Genomic DNA, 21,163 nt, shown 5'->3' with positions numbered 1-21,163 from the left:
TTTTTAAAATTAACTGTTATACGTTTTATGGTAGCAGTGATATTCTGTGGGAAAATCAGCAATTCAGAAATTGCTGTTCCTCAAGACCCAACTAGATTATACAGTAACGTTAGTCAGCACTTGAACTGCATCAAACTCTTTCATCAAAGTTATAGGCTACATTAATTTTTAACAATACCCATTCTTGTCTTTGATTAACCTTTTTGATCCACTTCAAATGTTGACTACTGTACCTTTACTTGGTTTCATTCATTGAAGAAATGTGACTTGTTACTAGCAACTATTTTCTTGATTACCTATATTGGTACATGTATTAAGATTTATATGTGACAGAGGAATCTTAACAGCACACTAATAATAGACTAAGGATTTACTCCTGGTTTCACAGACAAGGCTTAAGCTAGTCCCAGACTAAAAAGCATGTTTGAACTGTTTTAACTGAAAGCAACTTGCACTGGCATTTCTTAAAATATGTCTATTGTTTTGCACACCAGTAATGTTTTTTCTAAGGAATGTTTACAAAATATACTTTGGCCTGGTTTCAGGCAGTGCTTAGATTAAGCCAGAATTAGTTCTTAGTTCAATTAGGACATGTAAGTAACTTTTATAAACATTACTGGTGTGCATGTTGAGAAAAAACAATGGCACGACATTTTAAGACGTGTCAGTGCAAGTTGCTTTCAGTTAAAACAGCTCATACATGCATTTTAAGTCTGCGTTTAAGCTTTGTGAATCTGGGTACTATGTCCTAATTAAACTCATGCCAAATCCTGACTTAATATAAACCCTGTCTGTGTAACCAGGCCTATATTTACCAAATATTCTAGCTTTACCTGCATTATATGCTTTTTATGAAGCTTTGATGTCTCCCAAAAAAGATTTGCTGGTACATTTTTGACAACTTAACCTCATTACGATGCTAAACAGTATCTTACTCTAATCTTATTGCATTTTAATGTCTTAAAAAAAAAAAAAACATTAAGTGTGCTCAAATAAATATATCTATATAGTAAAAAGACACTCCTATGGGTTTTTGTGATTTATTTACAAAAAACGAGGGGCTCAGTGTCCAAATCTCCGATTAGCTTATACATCAGATATTACCATGGTAAGTCTGTGCCAAAACATACTTGTCAACTTGCTTTCACTTGCTGAACTTAACATATGCAGCGCTACCAATTTTAAAATTTCACTCGAAAGAATGACATTTACATGTTATAAACTGCTCAAAAAATTTAAGAAATATACTGTAAATTGGCATGCAATACACAAATGTTCTCTCTCTTTCTCTCATAAAAAAAGAACTAAAATACTTAGACCCAAGACAGAGTTGACGAATAAGTAGTGAATATACATTTATATCTGTAATTATATATCCTATGTATCTTTATATCTCTGTCTGCATCATTTTCAGTAACATGAACCCCAGTTGTATTTACTGGGCTCTGCTGGAGGAATTGAGAAAGAGGAGCTGTAACAGAAATTATTTTAGAGACAAGGTAGGTTATAGTCACAAGGAACATGTAATGCATTACAGTGGTATAATGAATAAAATCAAAACATAATTAAAAGCATCCTACATATAAGAAGGAAACCCAGGAAGTCACTTTACATCACAATTTTTTGATGCTGATGATTTAAAAAGAAAAAGAAAAAAAAAAACACTATACACATTGGCTTCAACTTAATCGGTTATATCGGACCCATTTTACTTTATTTTAGTGTGCCAACTAAACTTAAGGCAAAAAGAGCACATCCAATGATTTTAAGGGGTTCAGAGTTCAATTCAAGGCTGTTAAATGAAATGAATCATTGTCAATGCCACACACCCAGTGAATGAGTGGCATCACTGCAGCCACAAAAAGAAAACGAGAAAATAACCTCTAAATACATTCATATTTTCTTTTATAAAGATTATCAGTCATGGTCCATTTCCAAACGATCCTAGATACATGGCAACAAGTGTCTAGGTACCATTGAAAGCATTCAATACACCATTTGAGAAAACAAAAGGTAAAATAATAAAGTTATTAAAATTTAGAACATACATTAGTTGTAATACTTTCAACTAATAATAACTATGTCAAACACACATCCTTCTGAAATTAAACCTAGCACTGCTGCTTGAAGTCTTCTCAAAGATAACCGTCCAACTTTGTCTTTAAATGCTTTCCTGTTTTTCTTTACAAGTCTAAGTCTCTAAGTGTCTACTTGTCCAAGAGAGCTAGAACTCACTTGGTTTCATAGAGGCTGACTCATTCCAATCTGCAGCCTTGCGGGTGGGTGTTTTTTTAACATCTGAATGCATTTTGCCATTACCTCAATTTCAAATATACTGAACTTCATCACAACTTTGATTGTCCTATGAGTGGACTTGGTAAAGATGAGGCATATCAGATAGAAAGTAGGATAAGAGATACTCAGAGCACCTACATATCAATAGTATAAAAAAAGGTACAGAAGACAATCCAAATATAAAACAAACAAACAAATGAGCGTATGATATAGATTAAAAACAAACAAACAAAAAATTCAGACACATAATTCTACATCAAATATTGAGCTGAGAGCACCCGAAGAGAAAATGTACAGTGTTGAAATAGCCAAAGTGACTGCGAAGCCTCTGAAAATGAAGGTTTAATAACGATACTGACACCAGAGTTGCGGGATGCTGTCTAGAGTTCTAGTGAGTTATGTTGAGCCAAATTCTGGTCAACTGGAAACATTTCTGTGAAGACCGAATGTCGAAAACACGCATAACTTTGTGCCTTTTTGGATAAAAAAAATAAATAGTCTCTTAAAAATGTTAACAATGAAGAGCATTATCATAGTCAGTAAAATAAATGCGGAATGAGTTGAAATGTCACGCCAACATGACAGAACCACACCAGAGTGAGAGAGCAGATAAAATTAATTTTTCCTTCAGATTTTGAGACATTGTGTAGCTACTCGATCAGTAAAATGCAGCCAGGCATTTGTCAGTTTTTCCACTAACGCACGTTTTCAGTATGGATCTAATGAGCAGCAACCTAAAAAAAAACAACGGACACGCACAACCGTTTCACCTCCACAACTGACATATTTTCAAAAAAATATCTTTTTTTTTTTTGTCTTTTTTTTCCTCTGGTGATACCAGGCATTTCCCTTTGAGGGCCAGCGAGAACCTTAAAACTGCTTGAACTATTCCAACTCTCCTCTTTGTCTGAGCCAAGAGCATCCTACAAACTATTTTTAAAATATCCTCTGCCATCTGCAAAGCATCTAGCTCTTTATAAAATGGGCCTTCAGAGAGATACTATCATGACAACACACACTACTCATTAGAAAATAGAGGAGGTTGAAGTATGCGACGTGTCGAATTGGAGTTCAGTCTGAGTCACTGCTCTCGGAGCTGGAGCCGCTGGAGCTGCTGCTTCCCGAATCCGAAGAACTGCTGCTGCCACTCAGCCGAGATGGCCCGCCCCCCTGCGCTGACCCCGCCTTCTCTGCTGGGAACAGGGAAGAAAAGTGATTGCATGTTCAATATGCGTGAGAAAAACAAACACTGAATGAAAACAAATCATTTCGGTTAAAGGGATAGTTCACCCAAAAATGAAAATTACCCCATGATTACCCCAATTACACCATAGCCAAGCCATCCTAGGTGTGTATGACATTCTTCTTTCAGACGAATACAATCGGAGTTATATAAAAAAATGTCCTGGCTCTTCCAAACTTTATAATGGCAGTGAATGGCCGGGAAAGTGCATCCATCCATCATAAAACTGCACCACACTGCTCTGGGGGGTTAACAAAGGCCTTATGAAGCAAAGCGATGTGCTCGTGTAAGAAAAATATCCATATTTAAAATTGTATCGACTAAAATATCTAGCTTCCGGCAGACGGCCTACGCAAGTCGAGTTAGACCAAAAGAGTACCATTGATGATGTATGACGTAGGATGTAGGAGTAGCGTAAGCTTTAACGCCTCTCGCAGTTCAAACAAACATGGCTGGGCAACAAACTGGTAAATCGATGCGTACGGCCGTCTGCCTGAAGCTAGTTATTTTAGTCAATAATGTTGTAAATATGTATATTTTTCTTACACGAATCCATCGCTTTGCTTCATAATGCCTTTATTAACCCACCAGAGCTGTGTGGAGCACTTTTATGATGGTTGGATGCACTTTGATGGACTTCAAAACAGAAACGGCCATTATACTCCCATTATAAAGCTTGGAAGAGCCAGAACAGTTTTTTATATAACTGATTGTATTCGTCTGAAAGAAAAATGTCATATACATCTATGACGGCTTAAGGGCGAGTAAAACATGGGCTAATTTTCATTTTTGGGTGAACTATCCCTTTAAGACCCTATATTGTTTTCTTGCACGCCCTTACCCACACCTGCAGCTGTGTATTACGATAAAGCAGAGACATGCACAAAGAAAGCAAAGATCTGATTTCGAAAGGACAGAATATATTGCGTGCCCACCAAAGCAGCTGATATCAAGTGAAGTCAGTTAGTTGCAGCACATACACAACCATATTCATCAGTTATTAGATTCTCTAAGCAGATGTAACCATGTTTTGCTCTTTGTCCATATCAGGGCTCAACAGCAAGGATTTTTTTTTTCTGTCAGAAGATCAACATTTCTAATTGCCCTGTCAAGACGTTGACTGGCACTTACACATTCATTTATAACTTTATATTTATTGCTGTATTTTTAATAAAGATGTAATAAAGTACAAAAACTATCTTAAAACTAATATATAGACAGATAGTGAGTGTTTTTCGGGTGGGTTTTTTTTTTAATGTTTTTGAAAGTCTTTTATGTACACCAAGGCTGCATTAATCAAAAACACAGTAAAACAGTAAAAGTGAAATTTAGCTATACTTAAAAAAAGAAGAAGAGTTTTCTATTTTAATATACAGTAGTCAACATTTGAAATGGATCAAAAACTTTTCATCAAAGTTGTCCTAAGACAAAGGAAAAGGTTTTGATCCACTCCAAATGTTAACTACTCTATTTTAAAATGTAATATATTCCTGTGATGGCAAAGCTGAATTTTCAGCATCATTACTCCATTCTTTAGTGTCACATGATCTTTAAGAAATCATTCTAATATGCTGATTTGCCCAAGACTTATTATCAATGTTGAAAACAGTTAATATTTTTTGGAAACCTCAATATATTTTTTTATGAATAGAAAGTTCAAATGAACATAAAAAAAAAGTCTTTGTCACTGTTGATCAATTTAATCCACCTTTGCTGAACAAAACTTCTTAGCTCAAAACTTTCTGACCTCAAAATTTCGAACGGTAATGTATAAACAGTTATAACCAGACATGAGTTCCAAGAAAGGAAAATGATGGCATTTGTGGGTCAAAAAGACTAAAACACAATGTAACTGAATCTACCAAGAATATTAAGTCAAAAACTATAGATGCACCAAAATTTTGGCTACCAAAAATGGTTTTGAAGGGCTGTAAACAAAGACAAAGTGATGTTTAATTAGTGCTTTTCCAATGGTGCATTTTGACTGTTAAGCGTCTATTTCATGCACAAAATGTGGATAAACTACAAAAGTTAAACATGTCAGCTATGAGGACTCGATTAATCTTCTTTCTGTTGATGAACAAAACTCCACCATAGATTTGTAGCGCACCTGCCATCCAATAATCACAAAATAAGCTTTGCGTTTCATTACTTTTAATATGAAACGAAGTCTCAACTTTTACATTTTGTTGATTTTATCATGAAATTCAAAGAATAAAGGACAGATCACTCACTGTAGCCACATCAGTTTTTGAAGCAGGACGGATCAAGCGCAAATGAACTGATAATCTCTTCCTCTTTCTTTATCACTAGTTACAGCACTAAATAAACATGAATGAACATCAGAAGGTATGTTGAAAGATACAGTACGACTGAAATGTATAATGTCATCTCTCAATCAGTGTTTCAACTGCGGAAAGACATCAATAAAACAGCTTGTATACAATATGTTCCATAACGTTACATTTACGTTAGTTACCAGCAGAATTCGCTAGCAAATTTCACAAAAGAAATAGAAAGATAGCACCGGCCCAGTAGGGCAATAGACAGTCCCGTCAATTGGTTCAAAACGGGCCAGCAGTCAATCCTTGTTGTTGAGCCCTGCGAACCCTTTTCAGTGTGTGAATAGCATTACATATGAAGGTCTGACAGAAGCCCTTCGATCAAGTTAGTCAAATTAGTGAAGCAAAAAGCCTATCCTTATCTCCGTTTTCTTATCCTACCATCCTTAATCCAGCTAACCCAGTTTGGTCACCTGTCTGCTCACATCTGCACACTACCACACAGGTACCTTTTTTGGGTGGTTTCTTGTTGTTGTTCAGTTGTCCGCTCACGTCCTGTAGCCTCTTTTCTAACTCTTTCTTCTTTTCCTGAACCAGTTCCTCTTTAGACTTGGCACTCTTTTTCCCAGTGCCCGCTGCAGGAGACACACAGCGGTGACCGGTGAGTAACGGGTTGCCCTCGTAGCCCACCGCCGTGGCAACAAGCAGCAAAAAGCACTCTGCTACACTGGTTTTAAACTCCATGATGTCAGATTTGTGTTCAAGGAATCTTATCAGGTTCAAGTTAAGACCAAACAGCAGCATTTGGTTACTACCATAAAAATGACTTAGACTCATCCCTCATTTTCCTTAAAGTCCCCCCGTGGTCAATCATTTTATCCCTTAAAACCTATCTTTGATCACCAAAATGACATATTTACATCTTCATGCCTTAAAATAGCTTGAATGTAACTCTACACCCTTGCCTCATTTAGGATATATGCGGTTCAATGAATATGCAAATTAGCCCTGCCTGCACTCATTCACACCAGCTCAGAGATCCACTCGTTGACGATCACACGTTGACATGATTGGTTACAAGGTAGTTTGTGACGTCAGAAACGCCAGCTATTTCAAACCGCGTTTTTGAAACTGTCTTTGGTTCACGCAATTGCTAGATTTTCACCACAGGGGGAATTTAAAATAAACAAAAATCAAGGTTATGTTGAAACACAACAGAAACAACAGAAGTGAATAGGGACAATTTTTAGTGGATTTAAAAGAAAAGTTGTTCTCGTAATTTTTTGTTTATTTTATTTGTATCATGGTAACAGAGTTGTAAAATTTAATGCAACTTTACACAGAAAAGGTTAGTAAGCACTTTTTTAAAAACATTAAAATCATGCTAACACGCGCAATTTATGTCTTGTGGATGTAATATAGCCTAGAGTGCAACACTTTCATAATTTCATAATTCTTCTTACCAATTTCAATCTCTCTTACTCACTCACTCAAAACTAATACTAGCCTACTTAAAAAAAAGCTTACTGAAGACAAGTAAAGAGTCAGTGATAAAATAAGAACAAAGAAAATAATTACAAGCAATAGGACAACAAACTACAATAGAACAAATAAATAGACATACCTGAAAAACTTCAAGCACAAGAAATAAGAAATACTAGCCTATTTCAATTGTATAACGTAATCAAATGTATAAAAAAACACTGCATATCTTCACTGTGTGTAAATGAAATATACATTTATCTTATTAAAGTGAGACAAAAGTGATTCAGTCAAGAGCATTAAGATTCTCTTTTTTGTTGTTTGATTAACATTAATGACAGAAGACAGGTTTATTATGCTACTGTCACTTTAAGAGTATATGCACGGATCTAATATACTACAGGTGACGCATGTGTAGTACAGGTGAAACTCGAAACATTTGAATATCGTTCAAAAGGCTTCTGGTCGTACCTAGGATAACTAAGTCCACTAAAGGAGGGAGGGCATTTTCACATCTAGCTCCTAAACTCTGGAATAGCCTTCCTGATATTGTCCGAGGCTCAGACTCGCTCTCCTAGTTTAAAACTAGATTAAAGACGCATCTCTTTAGCCAAGCATTCACATAATGCATCTCATACCTTTTATACTACAGTTAAATCAGATCAAATGCATTCATATTATGAACAGCAGCTACGCTAATTATTTCCCATCCGCCTTTTTTGTTGTTATCTCGGGACGCCTGTCCCGAAATAACTCAAATAGAGTACGTCAGACTTCAGATGCCCCAATGCCTGTGGAGAGACGACTCGACGCCTATGAAGAGACGACCCAACGCCGGCGATATGTTATGCTCTAAATTTATACATGATTAACTAACTGTATTTTTGTATGTACATTTCTGAAATGCATTTTCTGTAAAGCTGCTTTGATACAATATGTATTGTGAAAAGCGCTATACAAATAAATTTGAATTGAAAAGTTCATTTATTTCAGTAATTCAACTTAAAAGGTGAAACTAATATATTATACAGACTCACTACATGCAAAGTGAGATATTTCAAGCCTTTATTTGTTATAATTTTGATGATTATGGCTTACAGCTTATGAAAACCCCAAATTCAAAATCTCATAAAGTTTGAATATTACATCAATTCAAATAATTAAAAAAAGATTTTAAATACAGAAATGTCGGCCCTTTGAAAAGTATAATCATGCATATGTTCTCAGTACTTGGTTCGGGCCCCTTTTGCATGAATTACTGCCTCAATGCGGCGTGGCATGGATGCTATCAGCCTGTGGCACTGCTGAGGTGTTATGGAAGACCAGGATGCTTCAATAGCGGCATTCAGCTCTTCTGCATTTTTCGGCCTCATGTCTCTCATCTCTCTCTTGGCAATGCCCAATAGATTCTCTATGGGGTTCAGGTCAGGCGAGTTTGCTGGCCAATCAAGCACAGCAATCCCATGGTCATTGAACCGTGTGGGCAGGTGCCAAGTCCTGCTGGAAAATGAAGTCAGCATCTCCATAAAGCTTGTCTGCTGAAGGAAGCATGAAGTGCTCTAAAATGTCCTGGTAGACGGCTGCGTTGACTGGACTTAATAAAGCACAGTGGACCAACACCAGCAGATCACATGGCTCCCCAAACCAACACAGACTGTGGAAACTTCACACAGGACTTCAAGCATCTTGGATTGTGTGCCTCTCCATTCTTTCTGCAGACTCTGGGACCTTGGTTTCCAAATGAGATTCAAAATTTGATCTCATCAGAAAAAAGGACTTTGGTCCACTTTAGTCAACGCTGCCGCCTACCAGGACATTTTAGAGCACTTCATGCTTCCTTCAGCAGACAAGCTTTATGGAGATGCTGACTTCATTTTCCAGCAGGACTTGGCACCTGCCCACACTGCCAAAATAACCAAAACCGGGTTCAATGACCATGGGATTACTGTGCTTGATAGGACAGCAAACTCGCCTGACCTGAACCCCATAGAGAATCTATTGGACATTGCCAAGAGAGAGATGAGAGACATGATGAGGCCGACAAATGCAGAAGAGCTGAATGCCGCTATTGAAGCATCCTGGTCTTCCATAACACCTCAGCAGTGCCACAGGCTGATAGCATCCATGCCACGTCGCATTGAGGCAGTAATTCATGCAAAAGGGGCCCGAACCAAGTACTGAGAACATATGCATGATTACACTTTTCAAAGGGCCGACATTTCTGTATTTAAAATCCTTTTTTTTTTTATTGATTTCATGTAATTTTCAAATTTTCTGAGATTTTGAATTTGAATTTTCATAAGCTTATAAAAAAATATAAAAATATAACAAAAAAGGCTTGAAATATCTCATTTTGCATGTAATGAGTCTATATAATATATTAGTTTCACCTTTTAAGTTGAATTACTGAAATAAATGAACTTTTGAACGATATTCAAATGTTTCGAGTTTCACCTGTACTACACATGCAAAAACTGTTTCTTAACTGTTTACATTTCACTTAAGACATAAATGACAGGCATTTTGACACAAGTACAAAAGAAAGTACTCACATGCTCTATGAGCAGCGGCTTAATGTGCGCACATCTCAGACAGCGTGCGCATATACCGTTAACAAATTTCAACTGGTTGTTCACTGATCTACTAATCATGTCTACTGGTATATCACGATATTATACACCTTAGTTGCATTTTAAAGCATTATTTCAACGTACTTTTTAAATAATAGTCTAACAGCAAAAGAAATCACCACCAATCAGAGAACCACAATAAGAAAATCACGCTAAAATATTTTTTCACTTTCCAACTACGGTACTTTTTATTTTATATACGTACATGCATCAAAACTACGTACAAGTTTTGCAATAAGTGTAATAAGTGTGGCCGATTAACGTGGTTTTAGCAATGGTATTTAGAATTTTTTATTGTAGTTTTTACCTGAAACTTCTTGTCTGATTTTCAAATACTTTTTTGGTTCAAATCAAAGTTTGTAACGTTGCAGTTCACCTCATAGCTGGTTGGTTTGGCTTACCGGTAAGTCTTTAACAAAAGACCCTATATGAAATATAAATAGAAAAAAATACTTCCGGAACCAAGAGCGCTAAAAATGTGAGCAGGTACTGTTGCACTCCATTGAAACAGTGAGTATTTTAAAGGTTATGGATTGACCCAATTCACTTCCATTGTATGTGCCTTTTTTTTAAAGGAAAAAAAGGGAAAAGTGGAAGTGACTTATTATGGTAATCAATGTTACGCCACAAATGCTGAGGATTGAGCTTAACTTGTAACAAACCCAGAATATTCCATTGTGAAGTATGAGTGCTGCAGTGTGCACAATAATTACATGTACACTGTGTACAATTAGGAAATTCATGGTCTGATCAAATGTTCTCTACTGTACACTGATGTACTATTTAAACCCTTGAAGCTTCACTTGAAGGTATTAATACCAGGGAAAGCACATGTAAGGTAATCCACCAAAAGTCATGCAACACATTGGAGAAGGTGAGTGCTCCCAGCTCAAAGGAGGAAATAGCACAGCCCATTTCAGCTTTTAGAGCAGACGGACCAGGCAAGAAAAGAGAGCTGCTTGTCTATAAAACAGTCAAGTAAGCCTATACGTAGCAACAAATCTGCCGAGGAAGAAAAGAGGCTGCACTTACGTAAAGGTTTGCGCTGCTTTTTCTGTAAACAGGACTTGACGTATCGTTCGAGCTCACGCAACGTGGAAGGCTTGAGCGTTTCGAAGTCGATCTCGATCTCGTCTGGGTTGGAGTCTCGCAGTGACGGCTCACGTGACTGGATGATGTGGACCACGCGGCCCAGTTTCTCACCCGGCAACCGGTTGATATCCAGGCTAAGTTGTCGCTTCTCGTCATAAGACATGGGAAGAGACTCCTCCTCGTCAGACTCGTAGTTTGCCGCACCAGGTTTGCCCCCCTTTTTCGGTTGCCTGTGGATTGGAGGTGTAGTTTGCACGAATGCACAAGACTGAACTGGCATATTGAGATTTAACAAATTACATGAAAGTTAGCTCACTTTACCACTACGACCAATAAATGGCACATTGTGTTGATTTACACTGAAGTATTATCGTAATATAACTTTAAACAATTTAAAATGGGTATTTATCCACATATAAATGCAGGCCAAATAATCAGCCGATATCATCAGTTGATATTGATAATCATGACTGCTTGCTTAGCCTATTAACAAGTGTTTGCCAAAGGTATTGTGGATCTTCAGTTTTTTTATGGAACCCTGTTTCTGCCTCAACACAATAAATGTAAGCGTGAGAGGAACTTTAAAGAAGAAATAAAGTCACACTAAAGTCACACTTTCTATTCATTAAAGAATAGTGAAAAAAGTTATCAAAGTTTCCACAAAAGTATTAAGTAACTTTTTTTCCACATTTATGTGCCAAGAAATGTTTCTTGAGCACCAAACAATCCTATTAGAATGATTTCTGAAGGATCACGTGACACTGAAGACTGGTGTAATGATGCTGAAAACGGCTATTTAAAATTGTAGTAGTATTTCACAATATTATAGTTTTTACTGTATTGTTAATAAATAAATGCAGCCCAGATGAGCATGAGAAAAAATATTGTCCCCCTTATGAAAAATAAAGTCACCATTAAAAAAAAAAAAAATCTAAGGTGGAACAGGTTTCCATAGTTTTTAGATATTTTAAAAGGGATATTATGTAAAATAAAATGCATTTGTCCATTTGCAAATTGAAATAAAACATGTATAATAAAATATAGTGTGTTGTATTACATTTCCCTGTAATGTACTACAATTATATGGCTAATTATTTGCTATTATAACATAGGCATTATATTTAACCATTTGTCGGCATTCTTTCTAGTTATCGCACAAAATCCATAACTAGGACCAAATATTAACATAAGGTCATACATTTTGATCAAATCCAAAGATCCCAACAAAACCAGCTAACCTTGTAGTGGATGTGCTGTTGGGTTTCCGTGCAGAGGTCTTTTTCTGCTGAGTTTGCTTATTCGGTTGTGTGGACTTGGCCTTTTTGTCATCTTCCACCTTGACCTTGTTTTTCTCTTTATCCTTCTCTTTGTCTTTCTTCTTCTTCTCTTTTTCCTTCTTCTCTTTCTTTTTCTTTGGTTTGCTCACAGGACCCTGTGACAGAGCGGCTAGCTGTTCATGAACAGCCTTCAGCTGAGGAGGAAGGTGGAGGGAATGGTTAGCAAGCAGGGGGATGGGGCATGCTGCATCGACGCTAACTAGGATCTTAGCTGTGCGGGACAGATGATGGGACTGGTGATGAAGGGAAGAGTTTGAAGGATAATGAATGACATTTGTCACCTACATATCTCCCATTTTCATGGAAACGCTCTCCCCAGAAAATAGCTTGTTTGCGGAGGACTCTTATTTTGAAACAAATGCCATGCCCATTTACTTCGGAATTCTTTGCAAACAAAATGGACATAAACACTTTTAACTACTTTATATTCCAAATGCTACAGCACACTAATCGAACATTTTTACAAAAGACACTACCCATCATCATTTAGTTGTCCAGTTTTAAATAGGTATGAAATGAAATTTCAACCCATTTTCTAATTGCCTGTTATTGATGTTATTCATCTGTTTATAGGTTTAATTTCTTAATCTCATAATTCTTAATTCAAATATTAGAACTCGATTTTCCGGTGAAACGACAGGCTTGTGAATGTCTCTGACGCATATGCCGGACTTCACCAAACATTTAATCCCCGCCCCTTTCTTACAACCGACTGCAAGCTCGCATTCAGGTCTGCCTCCATCCAATAAACAACTGAGTGATAGAATCAAGTACCCGTCCTACATTTTTCTTCAATCTCTCTCTCTCTACAGTTTCATCATGACTTTAAACCACAATTAAAGAATCAAAAAGACTTTACCACGATGATTTGGAAGCACCGGAGACCACATCCCAGCAAAGAATTTGGATTCTCACTGATAAACATGCCAATCAATGTTATTCGCAGAGCAGAGAGGGAAACAGAGCCAAAAGACTAGCTGAGAGTGTCAAAGCAAGCTCACTTAAAGATGCCCAGCTCAAATACACCCCATAAAGCACCACCTTAACCCTCTACCGCTCACATAAGAAGAAGCTACGAAAAATGGAGGAGTTAGTGGGGTGGGGGACCGGGAAGTAAAAATATCATTCACCTGAAAACGTTTGGCACACCCGTTTTTTGTCCCCGACCTGTTACCATTGGGGTGCTCCACAGTGAATCGCTGGTAAAAAAGCCAAAGTGAAATCAAGGGACAAAATAGTCATTCTCAAAAATGTATTTTAACAACAGACTGTGTCATGATGAGAGCAGAGTAACTATAATCGACACCAATATGTTTAACACTGAGAGACAGCCAAATTAAAAACTGTCATCTGAAGTTTTACTGCATGCAAGCCAATGTATACCAAGATGCCAACACAAACTGCAGAGGCGGTAGAGGGTTAAACGTTCAGTCCAGGGTGAGAATGGGCACTCGTTTCCAAAACATTATGAAAACAAGAGACATTAAGGAAAAAAAAAAAAACAATGAAAAAAATCCAAATGACTAACACAAGCAGTCAGACTGAGGAGGAGGAGGAGGTGGTGAATGTGAGGGGGAGTGGCTGTGGCCTCTGCCTGTCTCTCCACCCTTGGTTTGGATCTTGGTCCTCAAGTGGTGACACCCACCTGTTTGCCACTCACCTGTTCCTGCAGCTCAGCCAGCCGAGTGGCCCGTTCCTCCTCCGAGTCGGAGCTGGAGCTGGAAGAGTCTGCGCTGCTCTCGCTGCTGCCGGTGCTCTTGCTCACCACTGCCGTGGCCGACACCGCACTGGGCGAGGACGGCTCTGCCGGTTCATCGGGCATCTTGGCGAATTTCATCTCAAACACATCCTGTAGGTCATGAACAAATATGATTGGTGAGATCCGAAAGCACAATATCAGTTACAATGGCTCTTTTTTGTTTTACCGCCGCACCTGGAGTTTTCTTGCCATGGCAACGACCTCGTGGTCAGGCGGGTTGTATTTGTAACAATTTGAGAACATTAACCGAATATCTGCTGCAAAACTTTGGGCGTCTTGGTATTCTCGACTGTCCATCTTTTTCTGGAAAAGACACGTTGCATGAGATAAAGTTTGGCTTTAAAAATGTAAAAAAAGGGAATAAAAACTGAAGTTTTATACAGTACTGTGCTAAAGTCTTAGGCACACTAGAATTTTCACCCCCAAAAAATGGGTTTAAGCCATGTATTTGTGTCTTTTACTGTAGTGTGTCAGTGGGAAATGTCAGTTTACATTTCCAAGCATTCATTTTGCCATTAATTGTAATAATCCAATGACATTTTTGTATGCTTAAGGAGTCTGACAACAGCCACAAGGAGATCTGATCTCACCATCATCGAGTCTGTCTGGGATTACATGAAGAAACAGAAAAAAATGAGACAGACTAAATCCAGAAGAACTGTGACATCTCGAAGACGCTTACAGAAACCTACATCCAAAACTACAGTACTGTCAAAAGTTTTAGGCACTTGTGTAAAACTGCTGTAAAGTGAGGATGCTTTCCAAAATAATGTCATAAATAGATGTTATTTATCAATTAACTTCTATTTACTAAAATAAATAAATATTTGGTGTGACCACCCGTTGCATTTTAAAACAGCTTTTGTCTGTACATTTACACATAGTTTTTCAGGTAGCTTTGCAGGTCGGTTTCTTGAAAAGAAGAAGAAATGCACACCTATTGCATTTCTATTGCATAAATGTTAACAGGGATGTGGATACGTTGCCACAGTTCTTCTGGATTTAGTCTGTCTCAGTTTTTTCTGTTTCTTGATGATGGTGAGATCAGATCTCCGTGTGGAGCACCGGCTGTTGTCAGACTCCTTGTGCGTACAAAAATCTCACTGGATTATTACAATTAATGGAAAAATTTATGTTTGGAAATGTAAACTGATGTAAATGTACATTTCCAGAAACACTACAGCAAAATATATAAATAACTGGCTTAAAACCATTTCTTTGGGGCAAAAATACAAGCGTGTCTAAGACTTTTGCACAGTCCTGTATGTCTGTATATACACACCCACACACCCACGCTTATTTGAACGATTTATATATAAAAAAATCTATTTCTTTTGAATATTTACTGTGCTATCCTTTAATAACTTTGCAAGGTGTAATTTTAGGCCATACTTTGACAGAGCTGAGGTCCATTGGTTGCTTGATGATTTCATGATAGTCATGCAGCTCCAGGGCCTCTGCATCTACAGGCTTGTAGAAGGGCCAGGCGTAGGCCGCATGTTTCTTGGAAAGCATCTCTTTAAGAATAGTGTCACAGTATTTGAGATGATCGTTGAGTTTGCTTTTCTTGTTGCCTTGCTGTTGGATGTCCCCATCCTCCAGGTCTTTTTTGGGAGGTTTGATGGGTCGACCCGTGCTCTCTCGTCTGGAAATGACTTTACTGAGTTTGGACTCTAACATTGCAGTGGGCGACTCACTTCTGCTGGCAGTGATCGCGCAGGTTGTGGGTGTGGTCGTGTCCGCTTTCCGCTTCACCCCTTTCTTCTGAGGAAAATTAGATCAGCATGTGTGTTAGAACACTACTAAAACACGAATATGCCCGATGCCAAATACCTTATTCAGAAAGAAAAAGACACATTATATGAAGCCCCTAATAGGGACATGGTGTTGGAACAAATATGAGATGGAAGGAAAAAATATATCTCCAATATATCTTTTGCGTTCTCTTGCAATTATACAGTTGGGTAATTATATTGTATATAATTTGCAGGAATCAGGAAGCTGCTATCAATGTGAAGGGTATTGAAACCGCTTTTGAATGGGTGCTCACTTCTCACTTTAAAATTCGCAATCATGCGTACTCCGTGTATAGGGAATGGCGGAAGGGATGTCAAACGATAAATCGCATCTAAAATAAAAGTTTGTGTTTACATAATATGTGTGTGTACGGTGTACAATTATTTTGAATATATAAATACACAAACATGCATGTATATATTTAAGAAATTTAGTTATATATAAAATATTTGTATTTATATATAGCCTAATATAAATGATATATAAATATATGTACCGGTATACAGTATATAAATGCAAATATTTATACAAAATAATTATACACAGTACACACACATATATTATGTAAACATAAACTTTTATTTTGGATGCAATTAATCGTTTCACAGCCAAATGGCGGTTAAGATATTTGTCATATGTACGATATACGAACACGGTGTAACACCGACTAACCCAAGCAAACCTAACAATGTCCCTTTAGAGACTCCGTAGAATGGGTAATTAATTTTCCGTGCCTTTCCAAATAACGTATTTGGCTACATCCCTAATGTGCAAAATGACTGATCAGTGGCGTGTGTAACGGACTATTCTTAAGGAAGCCTTTAATAATTAAGCTTGTTTAAGCTCAAGTTCATCAGACAACAATCAGGCTAGTTTTTTTTTAGAGATATACAGACACTAAATGAATCCTTCAATAGGATAAATGAGAGATAACAAATAAATAGACTACAAATCATTTTATTGCGCCAACAATTATAGCCCTCACAAACAACCGATTATGCATAATGGGAACATTACTCACAGCAGGTGATTTGAAATGTATTGCTGAAAGCAGTAAATCTGTTACAAAAGCGGTTTTGATGGCTGAAACAGTGGTGCTTTAGGAGATGAATCTCAGAAAACGTTTTAGTGTGTTGACAATCTTCCAGCTACTTTTAGACTGTTAACAAACTAAAGCATAGCATGCATGCTGTCAAAAAAACTAAAGACCTCTCAGAGAAGTTGCATCTCTAAATTCATCCCCTTTAAAGCCCTGCTGCTAAAAATATGGAAAGCTAAAAAAAAAACATCTGAACAAAATATAATAAAGAAAAAATTCAGATAAATAGACACTGACAGATAGATAGATAGATGATAGATGGATAGATGTAGATGGATAGATAAATGGCAGTAGTTAGTTGGCTTAGTTAGTCAACTATACTGATCCATCCCTACAACAAAAGCTATTAATTTTTTTTTCCCTGGGCAGAAATGACAATGAAAAGAACATAATTTTAGATGGTCTTACTTTGAGAACAGGCTGTGCGGTTGGAATCATGGGAGGGGGCGTCGCAGGGGGCACAGCTTGAACATTGGAGGTGATGGTCGAGACTGGAGTCGCAGCTATTACAGGAGTTTGAGCCAGCTGGGGAGGGGAGCTCGGACATGACGAGGATGGAGAACCAGTAGTCAGTGCTATTGATGGTTGGTTTTCTGTTTGGATGTAATAATGACAAGGTCAGCTGAAAAACCTCCTCCAAGCCATGTGTCATTGGTAACTTCAAAGGTTCATCATTTGTGGCACCCAGTCGGTTACCTGAACCAGGGGGTGCTCCAGGTTTCCGTGCTTTACCCTTCGGTGGTGGGGGTAAAAGTTCCACCTCCTCCTGGGGCATCTGAGCTACCTTTTGGAGGAAAATCTTTTCCAAGGCTTGAGCCATGAGAACAATGTCATCTGTGGGCTGGGACAATAATTCAAGGGACATTCATTTAAATCACACATTGGTATTGGTATAAAGTATATTATTATAAAATATATAATAATATATATTTTTTTTATATTATAAAATATAAATAAATATTAAGGACTTGGATCTACCTTGTTATAGATGTAACAGTTTGTGAACATAGTGTTAAAGTCCTGCATGCATTCGCCAGCAGTCCAATAGTAATTATTCTCAAGTCGCTTCTTTATGGTTCCCATGTCCATTGGATTCTTAATAACTTTATGGTAGTCCTATTTGACCGAAATAATAAATTAGACAAGGTTTAATGCACTAGGTAGAGAAAAAAAAAACATTTAAAGGTGAAAATGGATTTTAAAACACTGTCTATAGCCATAAGCAAGTCATTTATAGTTTATTTCCCACTCTACACATTGTTTGATAATCCCAACACAAAAATGCTGACTCAATCAACTGCATGAGTTTGAGACTCTCTGCTTGCTTGACCAATAGCAGATTGTCACTATTTTTGCAATGCCGTTTGGTAACACTAGAGGTGCAAAAATTACACTGGTCACCTCTAATTAAACTTATAACACACTACACTACAGGTCAAAAGTTTGGAATAATAAACATTATTATTATTAATGTTTATTATTAAAATATGATTTATTATAATATTTGTTTTTAAAAGAAGTATCACCATGGCTGCAGTTATTTTTTGGGGAAAAACTAAAACATTGTCAAATATAAAAAAAACAACTTTTCCATTTTAATATATTTTAAAATGAAATACATTTCTGTGATTTATTTGTCAAATAAAGTGTGTTCATAGAACATTCTATTCTTCAAAGCATTCTGAAAAAAAAAATCTGAGAAAAAGATCTGTTTCCACAAAAACATTTTCAACACTGAAAATAAGAACAATTATTAATTAGTAATTATATATATATATATATATACACACACTAAAATAAAAGTTTGTATATATATATATATATATATATACACAGACATAGCACACACACACACACACACACACACACACACACACACACATATATATATATATATAAATATACAAATAAATATAAAAACACACACACACACACACACATATATATATATTATATAAACAAACTTTTATTTTAGAATCGATTATTCCATTTGACAGCACTAATGTGTATGTGTGTAAATTACATATATATATATATATATATATATATATATATATATATATAAAATAAAAAAGCAACAAAATTACTCACTGGCAGATTCAACTTGATAGCATCCACAGGTGTGTAAAAGGGCCATGCAAACTGATGCTTCCACAGAGTCTTCACAACCACATTCTGCATATACTGTAGCTGGTTGGTTTTTCGGCCAGGCTTCCCAGGGTTCGTGACCTCAGGTGGGGGAGGGTTTACAATGGCTGGAGGCACCTGGGCAGGGGATGTGACTACCGACATACTGGTCAGTTAAGGGAAAGAAGTTGCTTGAATGACGTCTGTACGTCTCTTAATTCAGCTTCAATGATCCTCTTGCTGCTCCTTAGTCCCACCTCCACACACACATCCCATCTCAGGACCTGAGTGTCAGCACGCTGCCAGTAAACGTAGAGAAATAACTAATTGAATAAAATACAGCTATGAAAATAAATTACCTGTTTATCTATATGGTGTGTGTATAGTACCATTATAAATATAAGTGCAGAAATCATACCAGTTTACACTATGATTTTTTTCACTATGATATTTGCACATATGTATTTCAATGTGTAGCACAGAGCCAAAAATAAATAAACAAATAATCCAATTTAACTTTATAAAGACCAACATCATGGTGGATGTGGACATGCATGTTGTAAACAAACAGTATTTTTAATAACAGTAATTTTCTATAGCTGGATTAATATAATAATTCATGTACACCACATTGATTTTATACTAATCATTTTCAGGTTATTTGATGTATGCATCTTCACCAGTAAATTAGTTAAAAGTCTGAATTTCAGTATCGGGGGTTTCACATGAATGAATGACTAGAAAACCAGGAAAAAGCTGATTTTTTTGTGAACTTGTGCATTTCATTTGAACCACTTAAATAGTTTTAAACACCAACAAAATTATCAAAATTTCGCGTGCCCATGAGAGGCCATGAAAAATCGCAGGTTTAGTCAGAATTAAACCAAAACATCAGCTAGCAAATTGCGCCCCTGCGCGCCCTTAAACGGAGCTCGAGCTGTAAACTTGACTGGAAATACATTTTGCAATCGCGCGTTAAAGTAACTGCATCAGGCGTGTGTGTATAAGTTCTTGAAAAGATGGCGGGCACGGGAGAGACAGGGCATCGAGTGAGGAATGCCGAGGATCGAGCCCCACCATGTCTTTAACACAACCATTGTGTGTGCATGCCGTTCAGCCAGCTAGCTACTCAGCGGGCTAATTTGAAATCATTCCACAATTCATCCACCAGTCCTATTTATACACTTGATACAACAAAAAAAAACAGCGCAAACAATTACAGCGAGCTCTACGTTTACAGATCGAAACGGCTGCGCGTGAAAGAGGGTTTTGTTACATTGTTGCAAAGCGCCGCTCATCAGCTTCACTCTGTCAGAGGAGATCCTGCTAGCCACATTCAGCTGTGTTTTCCCCCCAAAACACCAATATACATCACCTAAACTGAATATAAACTTCGATCGGAATGCACTAATCGTAAATATATATGTTATACTTTATTACTTTCACTCCAAGCAGCTCCGGTAGCGTTTTCCTTGCAGATTTTCGGGTAGCTTTTATTGCGAAGAAGCATAATAGATGGCTGGGGTCGACACTGGTTGGGTAGTGTTGTGCGCATGCGCGCTGCATCGCACGGTATTGTGGTTGTTGTTGTTGTGTAAATGAACGCTCTCGGCGCCGATCAGCCTTCAACATTTTCGTTACAAACGTCCAGTATTCTTTTGTTTTCTTTATTATAAATATAAAAGTGGAATATTTACAGTGAAAAGTCAGTAACGTTAGGTCTTCTTGATCAGGACCACGAAACGCTGATTTGTCCGTAGCGTGAATGGGTTGTGATTAACAACACAGCTAACGTTAACGTTACTTACAAAATAAATAAATGCGTGGACGTGAAATATTGATTAGTTGAAATTAACTTTTATTAGATTACTTCTAGAGCCAAACATTTGATGCTGTGAAACAAGTGTGCCGCACTTGTTTTATCCTGCAAATATATCAAAATAATATAATATTTATAAATGTCCAGTAAATAAAAAATATATATAAATAAACAGTTCCCTTTGATCCACATCTAATGATG

At 37.1% G+C, this 21,163-nt stretch overlaps 1 protein-coding gene across 21 annotated transcripts; it reads right to left on the bottom strand.

Annotated features, from left to right (window-relative positions):
- Nucleotides 1–1,026: 1,026 nt before the first annotated feature.
- On the bottom strand, nt 1,027–20,739 carry brd3b (bromodomain containing 3b). 21 transcript variants are annotated; one of them, XM_079606610.1, is made up of 13 exons: nt 20,584–20,739; nt 19,108–19,442; nt 17,995–18,132; nt 17,713–17,857; nt 17,425–17,609; nt 15,513–15,884; nt 14,295–14,423; nt 14,007–14,210; nt 13,492–13,560; nt 12,263–12,495; nt 10,965–11,254; nt 6,330–6,455; nt 1,028–3,488 (listed from the first exon to the last, which is right to left on the bottom strand). In XM_079606610.1, the coding sequence occupies exons 2-13, from the start codon at nt 19,306–19,308 to the stop codon at nt 3,367–3,369; spliced, it is 2,214 nt and encodes a 737-aa protein (XP_079462736.1). In that variant the 5' UTR covers nt 19,309–19,442; nt 20,584–20,739; the 3' UTR covers nt 1,028–3,366. The 21 variants fall into 21 exon arrangements, with proteins under 21 accessions (XP_079462743.1, XP_079462746.1, XP_079462749.1 ...); XM_079606626.1 differs by having other exon boundaries at nt 14,022–14,210; XM_079606627.1 differs by having other exon boundaries at nt 14,022–14,210; nt 19,108–19,466; nt 20,584–20,714.
- Nucleotides 20,740–21,163: the final 424 nt, after the last annotated feature.

Source organism: Phoxinus phoxinus (genome assembly GCF_949152265.1).
Source record: "Phoxinus phoxinus genome assembly, chromosome: 3".
NCBI lineage: Eukaryota > Metazoa > Chordata > Actinopteri > Cypriniformes > Leuciscidae > Phoxinus > Phoxinus phoxinus.
The sequence above is the reverse complement of the archived record's forward strand: the minus strand, read 5'-3'. Positions and strand labels throughout refer to the sequence as shown.

Excerpts from the sequence above, each read along its gene's own strand:
- brd3b (XM_079606610.1), bottom strand. The coding sequence starts at position 19,308 with ATGTCGGTAGTCACATCCCCTGCCCAGGTGCCTCCAGCCATTGTAAAC. Across the intron at positions 12,496-13,491 it reads GGTGTGCCAAACGTTTTCAG|CTGAAGGCTGTTCATGAACA; the intron begins GTGAATGATATT and ends CTTCCTCCTCAG. Across the intron at positions 6,456-10,964 it reads AAAGCAGCGCAAACCTTTAC|CGGGCACTGGGAAAAAGAGT; the intron begins GTAAGTGCAGCC and ends TGTCTCCTGCAG.